This window comes from Portunus trituberculatus, chromosome 21 (genome assembly GCF_017591435.1).
Source record: "Portunus trituberculatus isolate SZX2019 chromosome 21, ASM1759143v1, whole genome shotgun sequence".
Taxonomy (NCBI): Eukaryota; Metazoa; Arthropoda; class Malacostraca; order Decapoda; family Portunidae; genus Portunus; species Portunus trituberculatus.
This window is the reverse complement of record NC_059275.1, coordinates 9,281,397-9,304,570: the sequence shown is the minus strand read 5'-3', so window position 1 is coordinate 9,304,570 and position 23,174 is coordinate 9,281,397. Positions and strand designations below refer to the sequence as shown.

Sequence of the window (23,174 nt, the reverse complement as noted above, 5' to 3'; positions counted from 1 at the left end):
ACTTTACCCTTTCTCACTCTGGAGACAAGACTGACACTACAGCATACTCCTTCCCTGTCTCCTGACCTGGTGGTGAAAATATTCCATGTGTGTGTTTGTTTGTGTGTGTGTGTGTGTTGGCACATTGGCCTCTCATCCTTGTATGGATTTTATTGAGTCACGTGGCTGGAAAGCCTTTACTCTTATATGTTTTGGATAACGATTTTTAAGATCATTCTGTGATGTATCTGTCTCTGTTGTCTTATGAAATATTGTAAACTTTAACCTAATTTGTCTTAATCTTATCACACACTACAGGGATGAATCTGAGGAGTTTGTGGCTGACATGTGGCAGCTCTACAACAGCATCAACTCAACCGCCACAGAGCTCAGTGTCCGAGACTCTCTTCAGTTCATCATTCGCACCATCCTTCAATCTCTACAGGAAATGTGTGTCTTGCAGGTCTTACTTAAACTTTATGTACTGAAATTATTATAAATTGTAACATTCACTCTTTACAGTCAACTTTTTAAAAGTATTTATCAAAAACATAATATAGTAATCGTGTTTGTGTGTGTGTGTGTGTGTGTGTCTGTGTGTGTAATAATCAGCTTTAAATTGTGGTTGAAATGTTTTTCAGCCCAGCATTTCAAAAGGTAAAGGAAAAGTTGGCTAGAGGGGAGTTAAAAGGCCAGCTTAGTAGATATTTAAGAAAGCTTCAAGTCTTCATCCAAGATATCTTTTCTGTAAGTTTTATTTTTCAGTCTTAACTGAAATAATGATATAGTTATCTACTTGCCCCTCCATCCTCTCCCTCACTCCCTCCCCACACAAAAAACAAACTCATGGATATGTTTGTTTCTGCAGGATGTGGAAGGACCCGGCTTCAAAGAAAAATTAAAGGCCTTGTTTATTATGTTAGCTGAGAGATATGACCAGGTGATAAACTTTTCTTTCCATTTTGTTAATCATAATTTGCACTGTACAATATAATTGTGGAAATGAATCAACCAGTCTCTCTTATCCCTTGAATTGCTAACTCTTTACAGAGCTCTGATCCATCCATGTATGGAGTGTGCTTCTCATTGCTGCATGTCTTGCTATCTTCTGTTATTTTCATGCCAACTGCTTTTCTGATTTTGCCAACTGCATGCCTCCTGTCCACATGTGGTCATACTGCACAAGACTTTCTTCTTTCTCCCACCACTATTCTGTCCATCATCCAATTTACCTAGTATTTTCTGTTGAAGTAGTGGGAAAACAATACCTCTTTGTCAACAGTATGCCAAGCGTCTTTATCTTCAAGCCCGGGAGTCCATCAAAGCCTTCAGTCAGCGCCTGGCAGAATGGTTCTATGTCAAGTGGCAGGCTGTCTACAATAATTACAAACCACACATCCTCCGTACTTTTGATGATGTAGAAACCAATGCTTGGACTTTTGCAGAAAATCTAATTGGTATGTTTTGTTTCTCCTTCATTAGAATTATTATTATGATTATTATATTCAGACCAGTGTTAATGATTTTATCAAACACTTTTCACTTGTGACAGTAGTAAAGGATTCCAGCCAGAACCAAAGAAAGACAGTCCTATCTTGTTTTATGTGAATGTGTCTGAGTATCTATTTTGTGTGTTCTTTTATCCTGAAATATTCCACTAAAGAATGACCATGGAGATGAACATTTACTAGCAATGCAATGAAGTCACAGTCAAAAGTTAGCAATCATCTTGTGTAGCATTTGTATGTCTGTGCCAGCAATCATCAAGGCCAAGGGAGACGGAACTAAATATTCATAAAAAGTATAAAGTACACATTTTTTTTTTAGCAAGTTTTAGTTTTTCTGTGGTTGGTGGACAAGGATCTGATTTCTTTTGCAGGGACTGTATTTATTTATCCATCTGTTTATATATTTATATGGCAGAAATTGTATTTTGAAAAAAAAAATTCTGAATATTATAGTTAACTTTAAATGAATTTGGATAATATGTCAATGAATTGGCTTTAACAGGTTGGATGAAGCAGTTAGGCCTAGAAGTCAAATCATCAGCCTATTACCAACGCATCCAAGAACTGGCAACCTACCTGGAAAAAATATACAAAGACTTTTCAGAAAAATCAAAACGAGAAAATCTGGAGGAATACTTCTCAATGATTATAGAGAAAGTAAAGAGTGGAGCAAAAGCTTTCCTTGATCTGGGTATGAACAAAAGAGTAATACTTGTTATGGGCAATACACTCTGTGGGTTTTCAGTTTACATAATATACTTACCATTATGAAAATCTTGAAAATTTTATATTTAGTCTTACAAACTTTTAAATGAGATTCTCTATCATTTAATTTCTGCTTTAGTGGCACCATTCATGGAAGACTGGGGAGGAGAGCTGAGGAAGGCATGGAACACCCTTATGCAGTTCCGCACAGCTCGGACAGTGAAGGAGGTGGTTGTAGCAGCCATCAATAAGGTGAGATAACTTCCTTTTAGAAACTGGTGCTATGGAAAGGCAGTACAATGAACCTTTCATTTTTTTTTCTCAGAAGCACAGTTGATAGTGTATAAACATTTATATTTATCTTACGTAATTTTGTATACTTAAGTGCAGTGTATTGATGCATCCCAATATGAATGCAATATAATTTGTCTGTCATAATATGTATTTTTCTCTTTCAAATTTGTGCAGGCAATTTGGACAGTGCAGTATGTGAACATTAGTGGACAGTTGATAGATGCAATGGCTTTTCTGCTAGAGCATGGATGGACCATCTTCACACAGACTGGTGTTGAGGCCTCTCAGAAGTATGTTTATAACTGAATTACCTTCTTTCTTCCTTCTCATTGTCATTATTATCGCCACCATCCCAAAACCAACAACATCTATTGCATTTACATGAAAATCTAGAGACATGCGTTATATTTCCATATGATATATGAAATAATGCATAATGCTTCTTATCCAGCTTGGAAGATTGGGTTTCAGAAATTATATCTTCTTTGTTGAAGAACTTCATGTGTGTGAAAATTAGTGTTAGGAGAACATTAGCTCTCTATACATTACACACACACACACACACACACACACACACGTTTGGAAAAGAAATAGAGTAGGTAAGATGGGAGGAGGAGTGATGTTGCTGGTTAAAAAAGATATAAAGGTGGATCAAGTGAAAAAAGGTATGGGAAAGGCAGAAGTGCTAAAGATCAGAGCAGAAACTAATGAAGGAAAAAAGAGGCACTACATAGTGGTGTACGTACCACCTAAGACAAATGCATGGTCAGTACAGGAATATGAAGAAATGATAAGTGATACAGGAACATGTCTGGAAGAAATGTTGGGTGGCTGTGAACGAACTATAATGATGGGAGATTTTAATTGTAAAGAGGTGTGTTGGGAGGACTGGTCAATGGAAGGATCAGAGACAACATGGGGAAATACACTATTGACACTGGCAATGGAAAATGTGTTAACTCAGTGGGTCAAAGAAGATACTAGGTTTGGAGGAGAGGGAGCATCGTCAAGACTGGACTTGGTCTTTAGTACAGAGCCAATGGTCATTGAGGAGATGAGGGTGGAGTGCCCTTTAGCAAAGAGTGATCATGCAGTTTTGGAGTTCAAGGTGATAGACGAAGAGAAATCTAGAAGAAATGAAGAATATAAAGTGGGAAGATGGAATTATGCCAAGACAGATTTTGGAAACCTAAAGAAATTCTTTCAAGAGACAAATTGGATGAAATTCAAGAGTGCTAAGGAGCAAATGAAAAGTGGAAGGAATTTATAAAAATATACAAAGAAGGTGAGAAAAATTTGTACCAATAAGACAACATAGAGAAGTTGGAAAGCAGGACTGGTTTAACGATAGATGTGAAAAGGCTAGAACAAGAAAAGAGGATGCATGGAAGAGGTGGAGAAGGAAAAGACGGATTAAGCAGTGGGAAAGTTACAAAAGAGCAAGAAATGAATATGTGTTGATTAGAAGAGAAGAAAGAAAGAAACAAGAAAAGGATATAATTGATAAATGTAAAGACCAACCAAGGCTTTTTACAGACATGTGAACAACAACATCAAAAATAGAGAAAGTATTGAAAGTTTAGAAGTAAATGGAGTATGCAGTGAAGATCCCAGGAAATGGCAGAGGCTATGAATGGATGCTTTCGGAAGGTATTCACAAAGGAGACTGCTTTTGACAAACCACTGGTAATGGAACAGAAAGGGATTATGAAGGAGTTTCAAGTAACTGTGGAGGAGATCAAGAACATGATGGGGAGTTTAGAAGTGAGAAAAGCTGTGGGACCTGATGGGGTATCAGGATGGATTTTAAGAGAATGCAGGGAGCAATTGGCAGAAAAAGTTTGTGAAGTAATTGATGCCTCATTAAGGGAAGGTGTAGTGCCCCAAGACTGGAAAAGAGCTAACATTGTCCCAATCTATAAATCAGGTAACAAGAGAGACCCATTGAACTATAGACCAGTGTCACTTACAAGTGTGGTAGCTAAGATGTGTGAGAGGGTGGTGAAGAATAGATGGACAGACTTCTTGGAGAAAAATGACATACTTTGTGAGTGTCAATTTGGTTTTAGGAAAGGGCGTTCATGCACGACAAACCTGATATGTTACTATTCGAGGGTGATAGATGTAATACAGGAAAGAGATGGTTGGGCTGATGGAATATATCTGGATTTAAAAAAGGCCTTTGATAAGGTACCACACCAGAGACTGATCTGGAAACTTGAAATGGTAGGAGGAGTGCATGGCAGTTTACTAAAATGGATGGAAGACTTTTGGTAGGAAGAGAAATGAGAACAATAATTAAGGACAGACCATCAGAATGGGGATTGGTGGAGAGTGGAGTTCCACAGGGATCAGTGTTGGCACCAGTAATGTTCGCAGTCTACATAAATGACATGGTGGATGGGGTGTCCAGTTATGTGAGCCTATTTGCAGACGATGCAAAATTGTTAAGAAAAGTGAGATGTGACAAAGATTGCGAACTACTCCAGGAAGACTTGGACAGAATATGGAAATGGAGCTGTACATGGCAAATGGAGTTCAACACGACAAAATGCAAGAAAATAGAGTTTGGCAAGAGTGAAAGAAGAATCAGGAGTATGTACAAGATAGGAAATGAAGACATAAAACCAGTCATGAAGAAAAAGACCTTGGGGTGACAATTACCAATGACCTATCGCCAGAGAGACATATAAACAAAATAATTGGAGAAGTATTGAACTTATTGAGGAACATAAGAGTGGCGTTCGTATATCTAGATGAAGAAATGATGAAGAAAATAATTACTGCAATGATAAGACCGAGGCTTGAATATGCAACAATACAGTGGGCTCGAACTTAAAGAAACACATAAGGAAACTAGAGAAAGTACAGAGGGCTGCAACAAAATGGTGCCTGACTTAAGAGATTTGACTTATGAAGACAGACTGAAAAGAATGCAACTTCCAACCCTGGAAAACAGAAGAGAAAGGGGAGACCTGATAGCAATATACAGAGTGATGATTGGCATGGAAAAATGGATAGGGAAGATCTGTGTATGTGGAATGGAAGAATGTCGAGAGGGCATGGGAAAAACTAAAATGGCCACTTATAGGAGAGATGTGAAAAATATAGCTTCCCTCATAGAAGGGTGGAAGCATGGAATAGTTTAGACGTGGAAGTGGTCAACGCAAGGAATATTCATGATTTTAAGAAAAAGCTGGACATTAATAGATATGGAGCGGGACAACACGAGCATAGCTCTTTTCCCGTATGTTACAATTAGGTAAATACAATTAGGTAAATACACACACACACACACACACACACACACACACACACACACACACACACACACACACACACACGTGTTGTGTGGACTCTATAAAAGAAACACATAAGAAAATTAGAGAGACTACAAAAATGGCTACAAGAATGGTTCCAGAATTTAAAGGGATGGCATATGAGGAGAGACTAAAGGCAATGGATCTACCAACCTTGGAGCAGAGAGAGAGAGAGGGATCTGATACAAGTTTATAAATTGATTAACGGAATGGATGAAGTGGATAATGAGAAACTGATCCTGAGAGAAGAATATGACTTTAGAAGCACAAGATCGCATAGTAAGAAACTAAGGAAGGGACGATGTCTGAGAGATGTTAAAAATTTAGTTTCCGCAAAGATGTGTTGAGACTTGGAACAGTTTGAGTGAGGAAGTGGTATCAGCAAAGAGTGTACATAGTTTTAAAGAAAAATTGGATAAGTGTAGATATGGAGACGGGACCACACGAGCATAAAGCCCAGGCCCTGTAAAACTACAACTAGGTAAATACAACTAGGTAAATACACACACACACACACACACACACACACACACATTAGAAATATTGGATTAGCCTTTCATTATATGGATAAAGATATGATGAAGACATTAATTAGTACGGTAATTAGACCTAGATTGGAATATGCTGGGGTGGTTTGGTCCCCTTATAAAAAGAAGCATATAAGGAAGTTGGAGAGATTGCAGAGAATGGCAACAAGAATGGTTCTGGAATTGGCAGAAATTACCTATGAGGAGAGATTAAAAGAAATGAATTTGCTTATCTTGGAACAAAGAAGAGAAAGAGGAGATTTAATACAGGTTTATAAACTGTTGAACGGTTTGGATGAAGTGGATAATGAGCAAATGATGTTGAGAGAGGAAAATTTAAATAGAACTACGAGATCGCATAGTAAAAAGATAGCCAAGGGAATATGCTTGAAGGATGTGAAGAAATATAGTTTCCCACAAAGATGTGTGGAGGTGTGGAATAGTTTGAGTGAGGAGGTGGTGTCAGCGAGGAGTGTGCATAGTTTTAAAGGAAGGTTGGATGTGTGTAGATATGGAGACGGGGCCACACGAGAATGATACCCAGGCCCTGTAAAATTTCAACTAGGTGAATACACGTTTGTTTTACAGATATATCAAGGCCAAGACAATGTTCAGATACACACCAGAAAAAGGAAAATTGGAGCTGGTACAGAAACTGCCTTTGGACTGGCATGCATTTAATCACAAACCCAGCTGGCAGGTAAGGTTTCCTTTCATCACTCTTCTTTTCTGTCATCATGACTAGAAGACACTTAGAGAAACACAGAGGTGTTTATAGTAAAAACATATTTCTCAGTTCCATCCATGACTTAAATGCAGGAAATCTGATGGACATTTTAACAGAGATTGCACCAGACTGGGAATTTCAGACAGGACAAACTGGCACATACACACTCATACACACCATTCACACTCTTATGCTGGTGGCCTCTGGTGGAAAGGGACAGTTTCATTGATAGACAACCATACTACACCCAAGGAGCTCAGACACAGCACAGCTTTCCACATACCTCCACAGCAAGGCACAACACCATACTGATTTACCCCTGCTCCTTCAAAATGAGACTGGTCTTTGCCCCCCACACACACCAATACACCTATTCCCAGTATGCACCAGGTGCAAGATGCTTCAATGGACAAATGGTTGGTTCGTAAGTATGGATCTCTTGTATGATAAAAGATACACCATTTATGACATTGCTAGTATGATAAAAGATACACCATTTATGACATTGCTAAATTATTGTGTAAAAAATCAGACAAATTGAATTGACATAATAGATTATTGAATTAATTTTACTGTTATCAGTGTTGAAAATAATGTGTTTATGTAAATGTAGAAGAAATTTGAATTTTAACAACATTGTTATAACAGTTCCCACTGACTTGCAGGATCTGTCTGAATATAGTCAAATTGTCAAGGTATTCAGCTTCTTCTCCTCATCCTCTAATACCACATTGTTCAAGATTTGGCACAAGATGGTAAAGCTGCGCTTCTCTCCCAGCAGTTTGTTCCCACCCTTCACAGGTGAGAGATTTTACCTTCACCCTTTTAGTCTGAATTTATTGGATGAGAAAGTGTGCATAGAGTTGATTACATGATGTCACAGGTGCCAGAAGATTTTTGCTATAACACTGTCTTCACTGAGTAAATGACGAGGGGTCCACCATATTCACTAATATATTAAGGAAAATCTGATATATCAAGGCCATCAAACCTTCCATTGCTGGACATGTTTCTGAAAGATCTGTTCTGGAATGGCCATTAAATGTGTCATTGACACTGAAATATCTTAGTTTTTGTATTAGAACCCTTTGAGTGGTATTAAGGAATATCCTGATATTAGAATGAACTTTGTTTGAATGGCAAGGAGTCTGACCCACCTCAGGAATTCAGTATTTTACTAAAGAATGTTGTACCTGATGCAAAGATTGTCATTGGCTGAACAAGACCAAAGCTGTACATGTAGGAGTGAAGTAAATGAGTTGCTTCATGACAACAGTCAAGGTTGGTCATCACACATGATCCAGGAATCATTTACAAGCTTTTAATTCTTTAGATTTACCAGATTTTCTACTCTCTAAACACGGCTGCTTGTGATGCATATATGGCTGATCCCTAAGCTGAATATATTCTTGAAGAGTTCCTGGATTGAAAGCTGAAGAGGCCTGAAAGCACACCCGGTACTGATAGTCATGGCAAAACAGGCATTTCAAAACAGAACTTTGTATGTAAGAAAGACTAGAATAACTATGATTACATTTGTCCTTTCAGCCACAGGATACATGATTGGGGAGCAACACTTCATCACCTTTGACCAGCAGCACCTGGAATACAAAGGGCGGTGTCAGCATCTCCTTGTGGCAGACATGGTGGGAGGACGATGGGCCGTGTCAGTTAACTACCACCATCACTCCTCCCGCACTATTATCATTTATATTCATGATGAATACATTGAGATTGCAAAAGATTTCATGGTAAGTCCCTGTAATGATATATATATATATATATATATATATATATATATATATATATATATATATATATATATATATATATATATATATACAGTGTTTACTCCAATTTTGCGAGTTCAAATTTTGCGATATGCCAATTTTGCGACCAAGGACCAAAAATTGCCATTTTTTTAATTTCCCCATCCTGCTCTTTTCTCACAGTATTGCGAGTGGTGGTGGGAGAGAGAGCATTTCCGCAAATTATATATTACTGTATTATATAGGCAATATTTTATTAATTTATTCATATTTATCATATTATACTATATTATCATATTCATATTATATATATCATAGTTTGGTGGTTTTTGGCTAGTTTTCATAAAAAACTGGCGGTAATTCAATGAAGCTCATCTGGCAACACTGCCCCGCTCTCTTCCGCCTTCCATTTGTTTATGTACACCTCCACGGAGTTTTCTCTGCAAATTTGGAGGAATCCTTGTGCTCAACTTTGTGCGACACAGCGCTACCAACCAAGAAAAACATTAGGCTAACTTTGGAACAGAAGATGAAGATAATGAAGATGAAAAGAGATGGAAAAAGGAACTGTGATATTTCCAGAGAGTTTGGTGTGGGAGAACCAACTGTGAGAATGGTGTTTAAAAACAGTGAGAAAATTGAAAAAGCTGTAAAAACCTATGGTGGACAGATTTTTATTCTCGTAGCCATTGTACAAACCCTGTGATCATTCATATGGAAAGATACCTGGCTCAATATATATGTGATATAAATATGGGCAAAATATTAGGAAAATCTTGAAAAGGCGACCATGGACGAGGGGTCCACCATATTCAATTTTTCCCATAGGAATAATACTTCTAATTTTGCTATTTCCAAATTTGCAACTTACAATGCTGCCCCATTTCTCGCAAAATTGGAGTAAGCACTGTATATATATATATATATATATATATATATATATATATATATATATATATATATATATATATATATATATATATATATACAGTAAAGTCCCGGGTTACGTCGGTCTCAAGTTACGTCAAACTCATAGTTACGTCAGTCCACTATAAGGCAATTTAAGATTAAAAAAATTGAAAATTTTATAAATCATAAAGTGCAGGATTTATTGTTATTGTTGGTGGTTGCCCGCCACACCGCCCGCCTCACGCTTGAATACAATAACACCCTGCCTCAGTTCCACCACACCATCGCCCCTGGCAAGAGTGTTATCCTACTTCTGCGTTTACTGACTCAAGTTCTTAGTATCTTGCTCAATGGCACCAAAGAGAAAACTTCTTAGTGACAGCAGTGATGCTAAGAAAAGGAAAACCATTATGCTACAAGAAAAAGAGGACATAATTAAAAGACATGAGAAGGGAGGCAGCAGCTGTGTGTGAGGGAGGGAAGAAGAAAATGGGAAGCCCGTTACCATGACAATGGGGAGGTTGACGACCTTGAGGGCTCGCACACCCATCACAACAATAACAACTCCGAAGCCTTCGCCTGGGCCACACGACACTCGCAGCTGACTTGCACCGTCTGCGCCTGTCTGTTGATCCCTATTGCCCTTTCCTATTGCATTTCCTGCCCCGCTGCCCACGCTTCTACTCCCACCGCACTGCACTACACTCCCAGCTGTCCACCCTGGGGTCACAACATTCGACCTGCCCACCCTCCTGGCGGCCTCAGGCGTCCACCCCTCTCGGCAACCTGCAGTCCTTCACGTTCGTGGCCCTAATCAACAACAAAAACAAGCTTGTGTTTCATATTCCTACTTAGTTTTAAATAATATAACAATATAACCTTTAACTTACCTGAATGACCATAAACAATGATTGGTTGAAAACTCGATAATATGCTTTGAAATGTACGGAAACTCGAGTTACGTACAAAATTGACTTACGTCATGTTTCAGGAACGTAACTCTGACATAAACCGAGACCTTACTGTATATATATACACAGCAGGAACAGGACATGCAACAATGCATGATTGTTATAATATACAATTGCAATAACTACTGAAATTTTGATAAATTTTAATTGGAATCATGAACCAAAACAGGTGACACAAACTTGGCATTTGTGCGAGCACTGAAATTTTAATAAGAATTTAATCAGAATACAAACAAAAATATAGAAAATGGACACATTAGCTGTGGGAACCACTGGTCACACTGGTCTATCAATTGCTTGCACCTTCCTCCCATGTGTTCCTTTCCTTTCCCTTCTTTCTTTCTTTTGTGTCACAAACTCCCACCTTAGCCAGCTAATTATCTGCATCCATGTAAACTTGCAAAGTGCTAAATCAAAATTGCTTACTAATGCTATAGGAAAAATGAAACCATCACATTTCATTTACTTTAAGCAGTAATTTCACTTTTCCTCATGCATAATATAATCAGAAACAGTGAACTCACATACAGAAAGTACTGTAGTAACACCTTTATGTCCATTCTCAGTTTTGATTTATTGTATATTTTCAGCACGTTATGCTTCTGGACTGACTGTACATTGTCATGATTGTTGCAGGTCTCTGTTAATGGAAGAGCCACAGAATTACCAACCAGTGTCTCATCAGTCTCTGTGCACCGCAGCTTGCATTCCCTACATGTGGACAGCCACCTCTATGGATTTAGAGTGAACTGGAATCTTGCTCAAGATGTTACAAGTGTAACTATTCATGGTAATGTCTTGTGTAAACTGTATTTATTCTTTACATTTTATTTCTTTTCATAAAGAGACATCTGACATGTAAGACAGTTCCTGCATCCATACTTGCCACACATGCTTTGGAAAGGTACACTCTTGTTTTACATAACTATAACTTATTGCCTGCTTGGAAATATTTCTCAAAAGTTTCTTAATGTCAGTTTTGTAAGCATTTATATGAAACCAGGAAGAAGGCCATAAATCATTGAGTTTACCAGTGTTCATCTTTTTGTGGTTATAATATACATACAGGCAACCCTTGCTTAACGAAGGTTCACACAACAAAATTTCTTCAATGAATGTTTCCTTTTACTACCACCTGTTCATTTAACGAACACCAAACTCGCTTTAACGAAATATTATCCAAGTAATTTTTTCCAAGTTTGAAAGCCCTGCCATATCACGCAAGCCGACAGGCTTTTGAATACACCAGCCCCTCTCGTGAACAACATGCGCACCACTCACTCCCCCTATTCAAAACAATAACAGCGTCAGCAGCAGTTCGTCTTCCGTCGCTCAACTTACCACCAAAACGCCCTGCAATGTTGCCTAGCATTGCTAAGAAGACCAGAAAGTTTCTTACTCTCGCAGTGAAGCTGGATAGTATTCACAGACACGAGAGGTGAGAAAACTAATAGCATTGCTCGCCACCATGGCTTGACTCCATTTACTGTCTCTTCTATTTTCAAGTCAGCAGACTCTATTAAGAAGGCTGGTGAGACCGTATCTTCCTTGCAAGCTAAAAGAACTACCTGAACTCGATCGTGACTCTACAATAGATAAAATGGAAAGCCTTGTGAAAATGTGGCACATAAGTTTTGTATGCGGTACATCATTATAAAGTTACGTACACACATACATTAGTGTACATTATAATGACTTAAATTAAACTGCCTAAATGTTTAACTTCATAATTTTTTACTTTCATTAAATCTTTCACTGTACTATGATGCACTCATGCTTTGTTTACTCTCAATGGAAGTTCAAGTCAGGGGTTAAACTTATTATAATTGGTTTGTTAAACGAAAATTCAAAAGTATACGACACTTACCGTAGGTCAGTTGAAGTATGCTTGGGATTTTAGGAGTCAAATCACCTCTGCTGTAGTGGAGATTTTTACATGAGATAAGCCATCCGCGCACCGGCCAGTCAGACTTCAAAACCACGAACACCCACATGATATCAATTAACATGTTATGAAACAGAAAGGCGAGAAATTCTTGTATAACATATGAACAAGGGCAGGAAGTGGTGGGCATGTAAAAATCTCCACTACGGCAGAGGTGATTTGACTCCTAAAATCCCAAGCATACTTCAACTGACCTACGGTAAGTCTCGTATACTTTTGAATTTTACAACGTCAAATCTGCCACGTGGAGATTCCTACATGAGGCTTTAAAGCCATGTGGGTGTCGTACCTAAACAATCGCCATTCAAAAGAATTGAAAGACGGGATAAAAAAACCACAATCATGCATGGGGAAGTTCATTATACATAAAGTCATAATCACATGAAGTGCATGGCCCATGACAACATAACCCCTACACCAAAGTACATACACATCTGAACTGTAATAGAGTAACCTGCTCTGACCCCGATGCCGGCAAGTCCAACATCCACCACACAACCTTGGTCCCAATAAATACTGTAAAAGTGAATTTAAGCAGTTGTCAATATCCAAACATAAAAACACAAAATGAACACCAAAGAGTAACAAACTTACTCCAACACCGCTTCCTGAAAGGAGTCAACTGCAGGAACAATGTGTTTATCATAGTACTTTGCAAAAGTACTTTCCCGGGTCCAACCCGCTCTGGACATAATATAAGCGATGGGTATGGACACAGCCTTGGCCTTAGACACCGCAGCAGATCTAACACTACCCGCTGTAAATTTCGATGTATCCACTCCTGACTTAGCAAGCATGGTTTTAATCCATCGGGATATGGAATCTCTAGTAAACGGCCTGTGCGGTTTAATATAACTGATGAGTAAGGTATCATTGAATGGGGAAAACTCCTTGCGGAGTCCCTCAGTCCTGTCCAAATAATGTCCCAATGCAGCACAAACACATAAATGGGGGTCCCTAGAATAAGCTTGAAATTTAACAGTTCGTATATTAAACGTTGGCCGGCATTGCTTAATGTTGCCCTTTAATTTAACAGAAATGAAATCTTTGTCAATGTGCAAATCCCTTGTACACAACAGATGCAGAGTTTGTACTTGTGCTGCTTGAGTCAATGCCATAAGCATAACCAATTTCAAAGACAAATCCTTAAGTGTCAACATGTGCAAAGGATACATAGTAGTTAACAGGGTCAGAACTGGCTGAACATCCCAGGTTTCCGTGTATCTAGGGGATGGTGGTCTAAGGTTAAAGATGCCCTTCATGAACCTGATGACTAATGGATGATTACCCACTCTGCATCCATCCACGACAATCCCTAGTGACAAGAGGGCACTCCTGGTAGTGTTGATTGACTCATACCCGACATGCCTGTTAAAAGTTTCAGATAGAAAATTTATTATGTTTGAGACAGTGGGATCAAATGGACTAACGTCCCATCTATGACAAAACTGTGTCCATCGCTTAAGGTGTGGTCTATATTGTCTCTCTGTCCCCGGTTTCCACGAGGCCAGGATGATGTCTGCACCGTCCTCAGAAATACCTCGGCATTGCAGGTGCTGCCGGATAGAAGGCACGCCATCAGTTGAGTGTGCCTCAATATGGGATGTTCCTCCCCTGAAGATGGGTGTACCAGCACCCCCCTGTGGCGTGGGATGAGGCGAGGGTAATCTGTTAGCATCCTTACCAATGTGCCCATCCATGGTTGTGAGAACCATAGCGGAACCACCATCCACACTCGTGCCCCTTCCGCCTTGATCTTTTGCAGACACCTAGCAATCAAAGAAAAGGGTGGAAAGATGTATGAAAGTTTATATGTAGACCAGTTTAAAGTGAAGGCATCCACATATGTGGCTCCTGGATCAGGGCGCCAAGAACAATAGCAAGGGAGTTGGTTATTGAGCCTTGAGGCGAACAAGTCAATCACTGGAATACCAAAAAGAACACATAACTGTAGGAAAATATCAACATTGAGTTTCCATTCATGGTCTGCCTTAACTAGCTGAGAAGCCAAATCCACCAACACGTTAGCCTTGTCCGGGATGTGAGAACATGTTAACCAAGCAGCAGAAGCAAGGCACCAATCCCAGATATTTGTGGCTATCTCGTTACAAATAGAAGATCTTATTCCACCCATTTGATTAACATAAGTCATTGCAGTAGTATTGTCACAAAAAATCCTAATGTGTTTTCCTTTGAGAACAGGAGCAAACACTTGCAAAACTAATAGGATGGGCTTAAGCTCCAATGCATTAATGTGCATCAACCTTTCCTCAGCCGACCAACTACCGGCAACAGACTGATGGTAAACATGGCCTCCCCAACCTGTGGTTGAAGCATCCGTATAGACATCAATATCTGTGCCTGCCCTGAAAATTTTCCTAGTTTGACTAGAAAGATTATTTATCCACCACTGAAGGTCAGATTTCGTACCCTCAATAATCTTCATGTAACTCTCATAGTTCTCTTGTTTGAGGTTCAAAGCTGCAATTTTGCCAGCCTCCAAATGCCTGTAATGCAGCTTGCCCAGCTCCACTGGCGGAAAGGCCGCAACCAGTAGACCAATAACCCTGGCTACCACCCTGATCCTAGCTGTACATTTATTCCTAAGGTCCGTACAGGCTTGCATGATCTTCTGAATCCTGCGTGATGGTAATGAAACAGTCATATTATGAGTATCAATGATGTTACCCAAGTATTCAATGGTCTGAGTGGGTTCCAGCACAGACTTGTCCACATTAATACAAAAACCTAGTTGATGAAGTAAAGGAATGGTAGCCTCTACAGAAGCCAGACAGCTTGTCCTAGACCCAAGACAGATTAAAGAGTCATCAATAAAACTAGTGAATACATGGCTTTTTGCTCGCAATGCAGCAAAACTGGCTTCATCAATTTTGTGAAAATTCTGGGCTCCTCGGAAATACCATTAGGGAGACACGTGAACCGATAGATGATGTCTTTCCTCTTAAAACACAAAAATCTCTGTTGTTCTTCCGCCACTTTCACTGTGTAGTAAGCATGTTTGAGATCAACTGAAGCTAGATAGTCACCTGCATTAATAAGTCTAATGGCTTGCTCAAAATTCTCCATTTTAAAATGTTTATATGGAATATGTTTGTTAAGGTCACTTAGGTTGAGCACCATCCTATAACCGCCATCCTTTTTAGGTCTTAGAAAAATGGGAGAAATAATTTGCTCCTGACACATCTCTGTCACAACAATAACCCCTAGCTCCAACAAATGTAAAATCTCCTTATCAACAATAGCCTGTTCCGCTGTATTAAATTTATAAGCCAATTCACACAAAAATAAATGTTCAATATCATTGACATTAATGTCCAGATGGCAGTGTTGTACTATGTCCAAAATAATTTCCAACCACTTGTGTACAAAAAAGTGTAGTCTGCCTGCCACAAAAGTACTGCTAACCTGATTTAACGTCGGGACCGTTGTTGACCCCGACCCTTGGCATTTTTTGGATCCAGGTCCTGTCGTGCCAAATACTGCCTCTGGCCACCCCGGAAACTCCTCTGTGATCCGTATGGCTGGAACCTGGCTGCGTGGCTCCTGACAGCTGCCTTGCCCCAGAAGCTCCGGTTCCTGCCTGAAGTGGACTTCCATGGGAAGAAAGGCTTCCTGTTGGATAACTTAACTTTTAATTTGTCAATCTTCTCAATCTGTTTGGTGGACTGAGAAAGATCATCCCCAAACAAAAAACGGGTGATAGGCACTCTCTCAGAGCACAGATGTGCGTATTTGGAATTAATCTCCCTCTTCATAAGGAGCCTCCTGGCCAAATTAGTTCTGAAGTTGGCATGACCCAAAAGTGCCAGTGCACCATTAATTTTACCAACCTCTTGTGCCACCTATGAGTTACCAGTATTCTGTGCAAGTCGATGCAACTCCAAGAGTGACTTGGTTAGAATGGTACCCGCAGAAATAATGTCAGCACTGATTTCTGTGAGGCGAGAGTCCACCTTCTTAGCATCCGTTTTCAAGGTTGCCAGGAACTGAGGATTACACTCTACTGGCGCCAGAGCGGGGCAGTTGTTGGGACGCCTAGTGACTGAATTCTCAGTAATGGATTTGTAATCCTCCTCCTGTAGCCCTTTCTCAAAAAATATATTTACCATAGCAGCCACCTTAGGATCAATATTCACATCAACACTGTCCGTGGAACCCAGTACCGTGGCCGCCTGCAATAAAACACTGCCCCTATGAGGAATATCCCGAACCTCACCTTCTTCCTCATCAGTGGAGGACACAAAGCCAGAAAAGTTCGTAGGTGAAGTAGCTGCCTGCAACCCAGAAGGACCTGCCTGGGAAGTCATCTGTTGCATCTGCGGGGCAGGGGAATGGGCAGCCGTCAGCTTAGCCACTTCACCTTTCAACTGCACCTGTGCCGACCCGGTGTGTTTACATCTCGGCGTCGCCAAACCCGACTGTCACGTACCCTCTCCGGCCCATCCCGGGAGTCCTCCGAGCTAACCAGAGACCTCACACTGTCCCTCGATGACCCAGTGGCACTCCTCCGGCTATTACCACGGCAGAACTCAGGTGGCGGGGCTGTGCAGTCCTCCATCCCAGACATGACTGACGGACACCTGCACCCAACGAGCCAAAAGCCCGCATAAGCCCACAAAGATACAAATATGGCAAATCGGCAGGCCCATCCCATACCAATGCCCTATGGCAGGCCCATCCCATACCATAGATCCAACCTGAGTAGTAAGGGCAAAGTACCTGCCGTGACAAAAGTCGACCGAAGGAAACACGTGGAAAACAAAGACCACGACTGCACACACGTCCGACCAGCAAGGGAACGGTCCAGCAACTGACTGGCAGGTGCGCGGATGGCTTATCTCATGTAGGAATCTCCACATGGCAGAAGGTGATTTGACGTAAAATTCGCCTATTGAATGTTTTTTTAGGAACGTAACCCATTCGTGAAGCGGGGTTTGCCTGTATTTACTTTTTAAAATGTTTTATATGTACATGTATAGTAATGAAAATAAGAAAGATTACTAATAATCAATTTCCTATTTCCTCAGGTTCATACTTTGGGAAGACAGGAGGACTTCTGGGGCTGTACAATTATGAGCCCTATGATGACTTCCAGTTCCCAAGTGGAGAACTGACAGATGATGGCACAATGATGGCAGAAAGTTGGGATGTGAGTCCAGTGCACTGTGTATCGACCGGCAACATTGCACGGCTGCCGTCCAAAGTTCCTATTGAAGCCTGCACACAACTGTTCCACAGTAAAGGATCTCCTCTGAAAGGATGCTTTTATGAGGTGAGTGACAAGCAAGTAAACCCAAAAATTTAAAGCTACAAAAGGGCTTTTAGACAAAAAAAAAAAGTTATTGATACCACATTTTATATAAAATACTCTAACATTGAAATTTTTTATTTCGGTATCCATAGATTTTCTTGCATTCCTCTGTGAAAGAAAGAGAATGGAATGAGGAAGAGTGAAAAGGGAAGACGAGGTAGTAAAAGATTGGACTGGACAGTGAGCCAAACCACAAACTTGTGTTTTTGTTCATGATTAGTATTGAGACAATCTCACATACATTACCCATGGAGAGAAACAGATACACCTCGGTCCCGCTATAAACGTGTTCGCAATGAATGATTCTCACAATGAACGAGTGACCGAAAATATTCAGTCCAATATTTTTGTTATAATCGAGCACGTTCACTATGAACAAATCGCTTCCGAAAGTGAAGGAAATCCGAGGAGTTCTTGCTATGAACGGCGTTCACGTCGCTTTGAACAGCACGCGCGTGATGTCGAAGCTCATTGTGACGTCATGACTGTCTGCGCCGCATGCGGATGCACTTGTTAAGGCTTGGGATGACGTAAACGAGGCTACCTTGAGGCGTGCATGGGAGAAGCTTACTCCCCACCTGGTTACCAGGGTGGAGGGTGCCCAGAGGTTAACCAATACTGTTGAACAAGCTGCCACAGAAGCGAGAAGAGTTCCAGGGTTCAATAATGTTACGGTTGAAGAAATAAGAGACGTTAATGAAGGCAGAAACGAGCAGACAGCTGAAGGAATTGTTCAGGAAATCGCTGTAGAAGACAATTTAGTGAGGGAGCCTGCTGTACTACAGGAAGAAGATATGGTTGAGAAACCTTTAACAATGCAACAACTCAGTGCAATTCTTGCTAGTGCTGAAATTTTAAAACACACAGTCCTCGAAGTTGAGCAGTCTAAGTTAACCCTTAAACTGCGCAATTATGATTTCAGGACAGCTGCAGGGTGCGCAAAAAAATGGCAAAAAATCAACTTGCTTGAAAACTATCTTTGATCTTATGAGACTCAAAGGAGACAAGTAGAGCACTGAAAAGTGAAACAAAAAATGAAAAAAATTACATTGTGTGGCAGTGATGGCTGGCTGAAGTTCTTTGGGAAGTGGGGGCCAGTGACAGGGGAGCCAGGAGGGTGGCAAAGAGATCATACTGCACTTCCCAATCATGTTTGATTTTTTCTCCCTTTATCCGAAACTATTTATAGTTTGCAGCATGGTGTTATTCAGTATTGTTTCAGTGTGTGATACTCAGTGAAACAAAGTACAGCACACATTGGTACTTGACATTCTTCAGTGCGCTCGTGACCTTGAGAGGCAGGAGGGTGTTTACGGCATCTCTTGGGCTTTCTCACAGCACCAGAAGTTGATTACTGTAAAATTAATAATCTTCATCATCAGGGCCTAGTGCAAGCTTTCTTTTACTATCTTCTCCTTTTTACAACATCTTCTGCCTCCCCCATGGCCATGAATGTGGGAGCCAGGAGGCTGGCCAGCATCGGAAGATGATCATGAATTACCGTCTTCCATGACTGCCTAAGGCTGACTGAGATAATAATGCCTATATGAAGCCGCTTGAAGTGAAAGAGGGATGATGTTGCCACATGATGTTCATTGGATTTTACAGTGGCTGTGCGGGAACTTTTGAAATACAGCTTAGAAAACCTGTCATCTTAAGATGTCTGGCGCAGTTGGTCAAATAGCATCTTAATATGTCTGGCGCAGTTGGTCAAATAGCATCTTAAGATGTCTGGCGCAGTTTACAGGTTAAAAAGGGACGAGTTTTGCTTTGACTTTGAAAAACATATCAGAAGTTACGGAGAGTCACATGTGGCGAAAATTAATGAAAGAAAGCAAACTTTAATAGAATTAAGGTAAGCGACAGCAAAGTTACCCTTTATTACCATTTTCTTTATGTGTGCAATGTATTCCATGTTTAACCCCATTTTTTTTTTTTTTTTCCTAGAAAAACAGGTAAAATAGGGCTGAAAGTTAGGTTTAGGAGAGGGCTGATCGACCTATTAGCCTTTTTCCCATAGGATACACATTATTCACTATGAACGACCCCGTTCATTGACCTATTTGACGTTTATAGCGGGACCGAGGTGTATAAGGCTGTCTTCATCCTTCAGTACTCTGCAAGTGTTTCCCTCATTGTAGCTGTAGTGTTATAATGTTCAGTTTTGAAATGTCATCATACCTCCTTACCCTGCAAGCCAGGCAGGCACTGAGTCAGTACCAGCCTAATTTCCAAAGAAAGGATGATTATATAACTACCACTTTGCCAGTTAGCCTTGATGCAGTGACATGATGTGATGTGTCAGCCATTGATTTGCTTGAGTGATTGTAGGTGGGGCTTCAGGTTGTGGGTTGGTTATGGTGATCTCAACTAATACAGAGGTCAGATCAGATTAATTTTACTTTGTGAAACCATCAAGTTTACATTATATATTTAAGGATGAGATGAATGACATGATTGATATGCAAGGTGTTCTTGTATCATGAGTGTACTTGTGAATTGTCAGTGTAGAAAGCAATGAAATATATTAAAGTGCATGTGTGTACAGCGTATATGAGTGAATGTGGTAATTGTATAATATATAGAAAAGTATATAAAAGAAAGAAAACGAGTTTATAATAGTTTGTCTTAGTAGTGTGAGAGAATGAGTACATAATAATATTATACAGAAAATATGGAGTGGAGATGAGATGTATGACTGAGATGATCACTACAAGGATACCACCCCTTAAACAGTCCATAAAACACTATATCCTTATTTATCCACACTTTGAAACGGTAGAGTTTCATGAACACTTGTACATGACGGTTTATTGTATTGCATTTCCTATCACGTACATGTGTATGCAATGGTGCTGAAGTGGTTGAGGCTTAATAGTGGCTCCAAGCAAGATAACTGGTATTGAGAAGGCCTGTGTCATTGGGTAAGAGAGGCAAACCTGATTGCAAAAGAAATAAGTGAGAAAACAGGGCAAAGCATGAGTTACCTCTTTTCATTCTTCAAGCATGCTCAAGGTTATGCAGATGGAGTTTAATTCTAAAAAGTGTCAGGTTATGCATTTAGGTAAAGACAACACAAACTTTAACTATGAGATGGAGGGATGTTGGCTAGAGGCAGTAGAGGAAGGAAAGGATTTAGGAGTAGTGATAGACAGGACTATGAAATTTTCAAAGCAATGTTTAGAAGCAAGAAATAAGGCAAATAGGATCCTGGGTTTTATAAATAGAAATGTTAGTTATAAAAGTAAGGAAGTGGTGCTTAGCTTATATAATTCCTATGTTAGGCCCCATTTAGAGTATTGCATACAGGCCTGGTCACCCCACTATAGGCAGGATATCAACATGTTAGAAGCAGTTCAGAGAAGAGCAACTAGGATGATACCAGCATTAAAGTGCCTGGAGTATAGAGATAGATTAAAGGAATTAAACATGTTTTCATTTGAGAGGAGATGTATAAGAGGGGATATGATAGAGTTATTTAAAATGTTCTCAGATACAAACTACATAGATGTGAGATCTTTCTTTACCTTAGAGGAGGGAAATAGGACTAGAAATCATGGCAGGAAGATTAAAAAGCAAGGCTGCAGGTTAGATATAAGAAAATATTTCTTTAGTCATAGGGTGGTAGACTTCTGGAATGCATTGCCAGAGACGGTTGTAAATAGCACTATTTTGACAATGTTTAAAAACAGATTAGATAAATACTTAAATTTATTGGATTTATAATTGTGTATGGCGCTGCATGATAGTTTTTGTAAGAAATTTACTGTAGTTGAACGGGACGTTGTCCCCATGTGTGGGGACCACAAATTGTAGAGGATTTCGCTGCAGGACTTGGCCCTGTTAGTGGGCCAAATGTTTAGAATTGGTATATGGTGTATTATGTACTTGTAAGTGTATCTTTGGGTACTGATGACGAGGTCACTGTGCGACTGATGCAGGATAACCTAGATGGGCCCTGGTGGCCCTTTGTTATATGTTATGCTCCAAGCACTGTTTTCTCCTGAAAATCAGGGTCTGGGTGCCCTTCTCAAACTTCAAAGGCTACAGATAAGCTTATAAAATGATGTTGAACAACCTAGGCATTACAGTCGAACAATTAATGCAGGCTTCTCCCGTCCTTTCCATTACTGTATTCAGGAGTGCTTCCAGACACACCTAGAGTTTCTACTAAGCTCTGCCATGAGGGCATCTCTGCTAACTCCAGGATCCACTGGGCTTGGCAGAATTCTGCATTGGACTGCAAAGAACTGGCACAGGATGAGGTTCATTAATAAATCACCATTTCAGTTTGGCACAAAATGAAATCAGCGTTGTTGTCCATCAATCATCATCCCTGTAGACACCCTCTAGGCCTGTACCTGCATACCACAGTGAAGCATCTTTATCCCATCATGGATTGGGATGTCTTTAGTGGAGTAATGGGCTGTGCTGGGCTTTATGTGTTGTCCATCAGCATAACAGTGAATGCTGACCACTATATTGACCCTTCATATGTAATGACACCTACATAATGAAGTGGCAGTTCAAATCTGAGAGAAAATATTAAAAATATATGACTAACTGTTGTATCTTTTCCATGCAAAGTTTTTTTATTTGTTAAAACAAACTTTTTCTTTTGTTTTTGTTTTTTTATTAATGGAATCCAACTGAATAAAACCTGATGCATTGTGTCATCATTGATGGTGATGGATATTACACAGCCATTCATATTCATCACAGCAAGATATCTAGTCTAATAAAGTTTTTGTTACTTATTTATTCTAAGTATTTCAGAGCTCCATACAAACCTAATAGCCAATCTTGTTTTGATGATGAATTACAGGTGGACTCCAAGGCCTACCATGACATGTGTCTAGTGGACTACAACACACACCAACCCTCAGAGCACAACACTTGTACCGCTGCTGCTGCGTACATGGAGGCATGTGGCATGAACAGCATTCCTATCAAGATTCCTTCCTACTGTGTGCAGTAAGTCTTCTTTAGTAGTTATACCCAACAGTGTACATACCATTTCAACAATAATAACCAAGCTTGATTATTATTATTATTATTATTATTATTATTATTATTATTATTATTATTATTATTATTATTATTATTATTGAAAACAGACTAAAGGTTCATCACTCTGCCTATGCATCCAGTATGGGCCCAAGAAACAAGAGCTGCTAAGAAATTACTA

At 39.9% G+C, this 23,174-nt stretch overlaps 1 protein-coding gene across 1 annotated transcript in view; it reads left to right on the top strand.

The window, feature by feature from the left end:
* Positions 1-23,174, top strand: part of LOC123507001 — a 118,705-nt gene that overhangs the window by 87,769 nt on the left and 7,762 nt on the right. Inside the window, exons 63-75 of the mRNA XM_045259497.1 lie at positions 298-429; positions 621-726; positions 848-919; positions 1,262-1,436; positions 1,990-2,178; positions 2,332-2,444; positions 2,661-2,776; positions 6,922-7,033; positions 7,726-7,861; positions 8,609-8,811; positions 11,346-11,499; positions 17,703-17,947; positions 22,812-22,960. Coding sequence (XP_045115432.1) covers positions 298-429; positions 621-726; positions 848-919; positions 1,262-1,436; positions 1,990-2,178; positions 2,332-2,444; positions 2,661-2,776; positions 6,922-7,033; positions 7,726-7,861; positions 8,609-8,811; positions 11,346-11,499; positions 17,703-17,947; positions 22,812-22,960 — 1,902 coding nt within the window. The remainder of the gene's footprint in view (positions 1-297; positions 430-620; positions 727-847; positions 920-1,261; positions 1,437-1,989; positions 2,179-2,331; positions 2,445-2,660; positions 2,777-6,921; positions 7,034-7,725; positions 7,862-8,608; positions 8,812-11,345; positions 11,500-17,702; positions 17,948-22,811; positions 22,961-23,174) is intronic.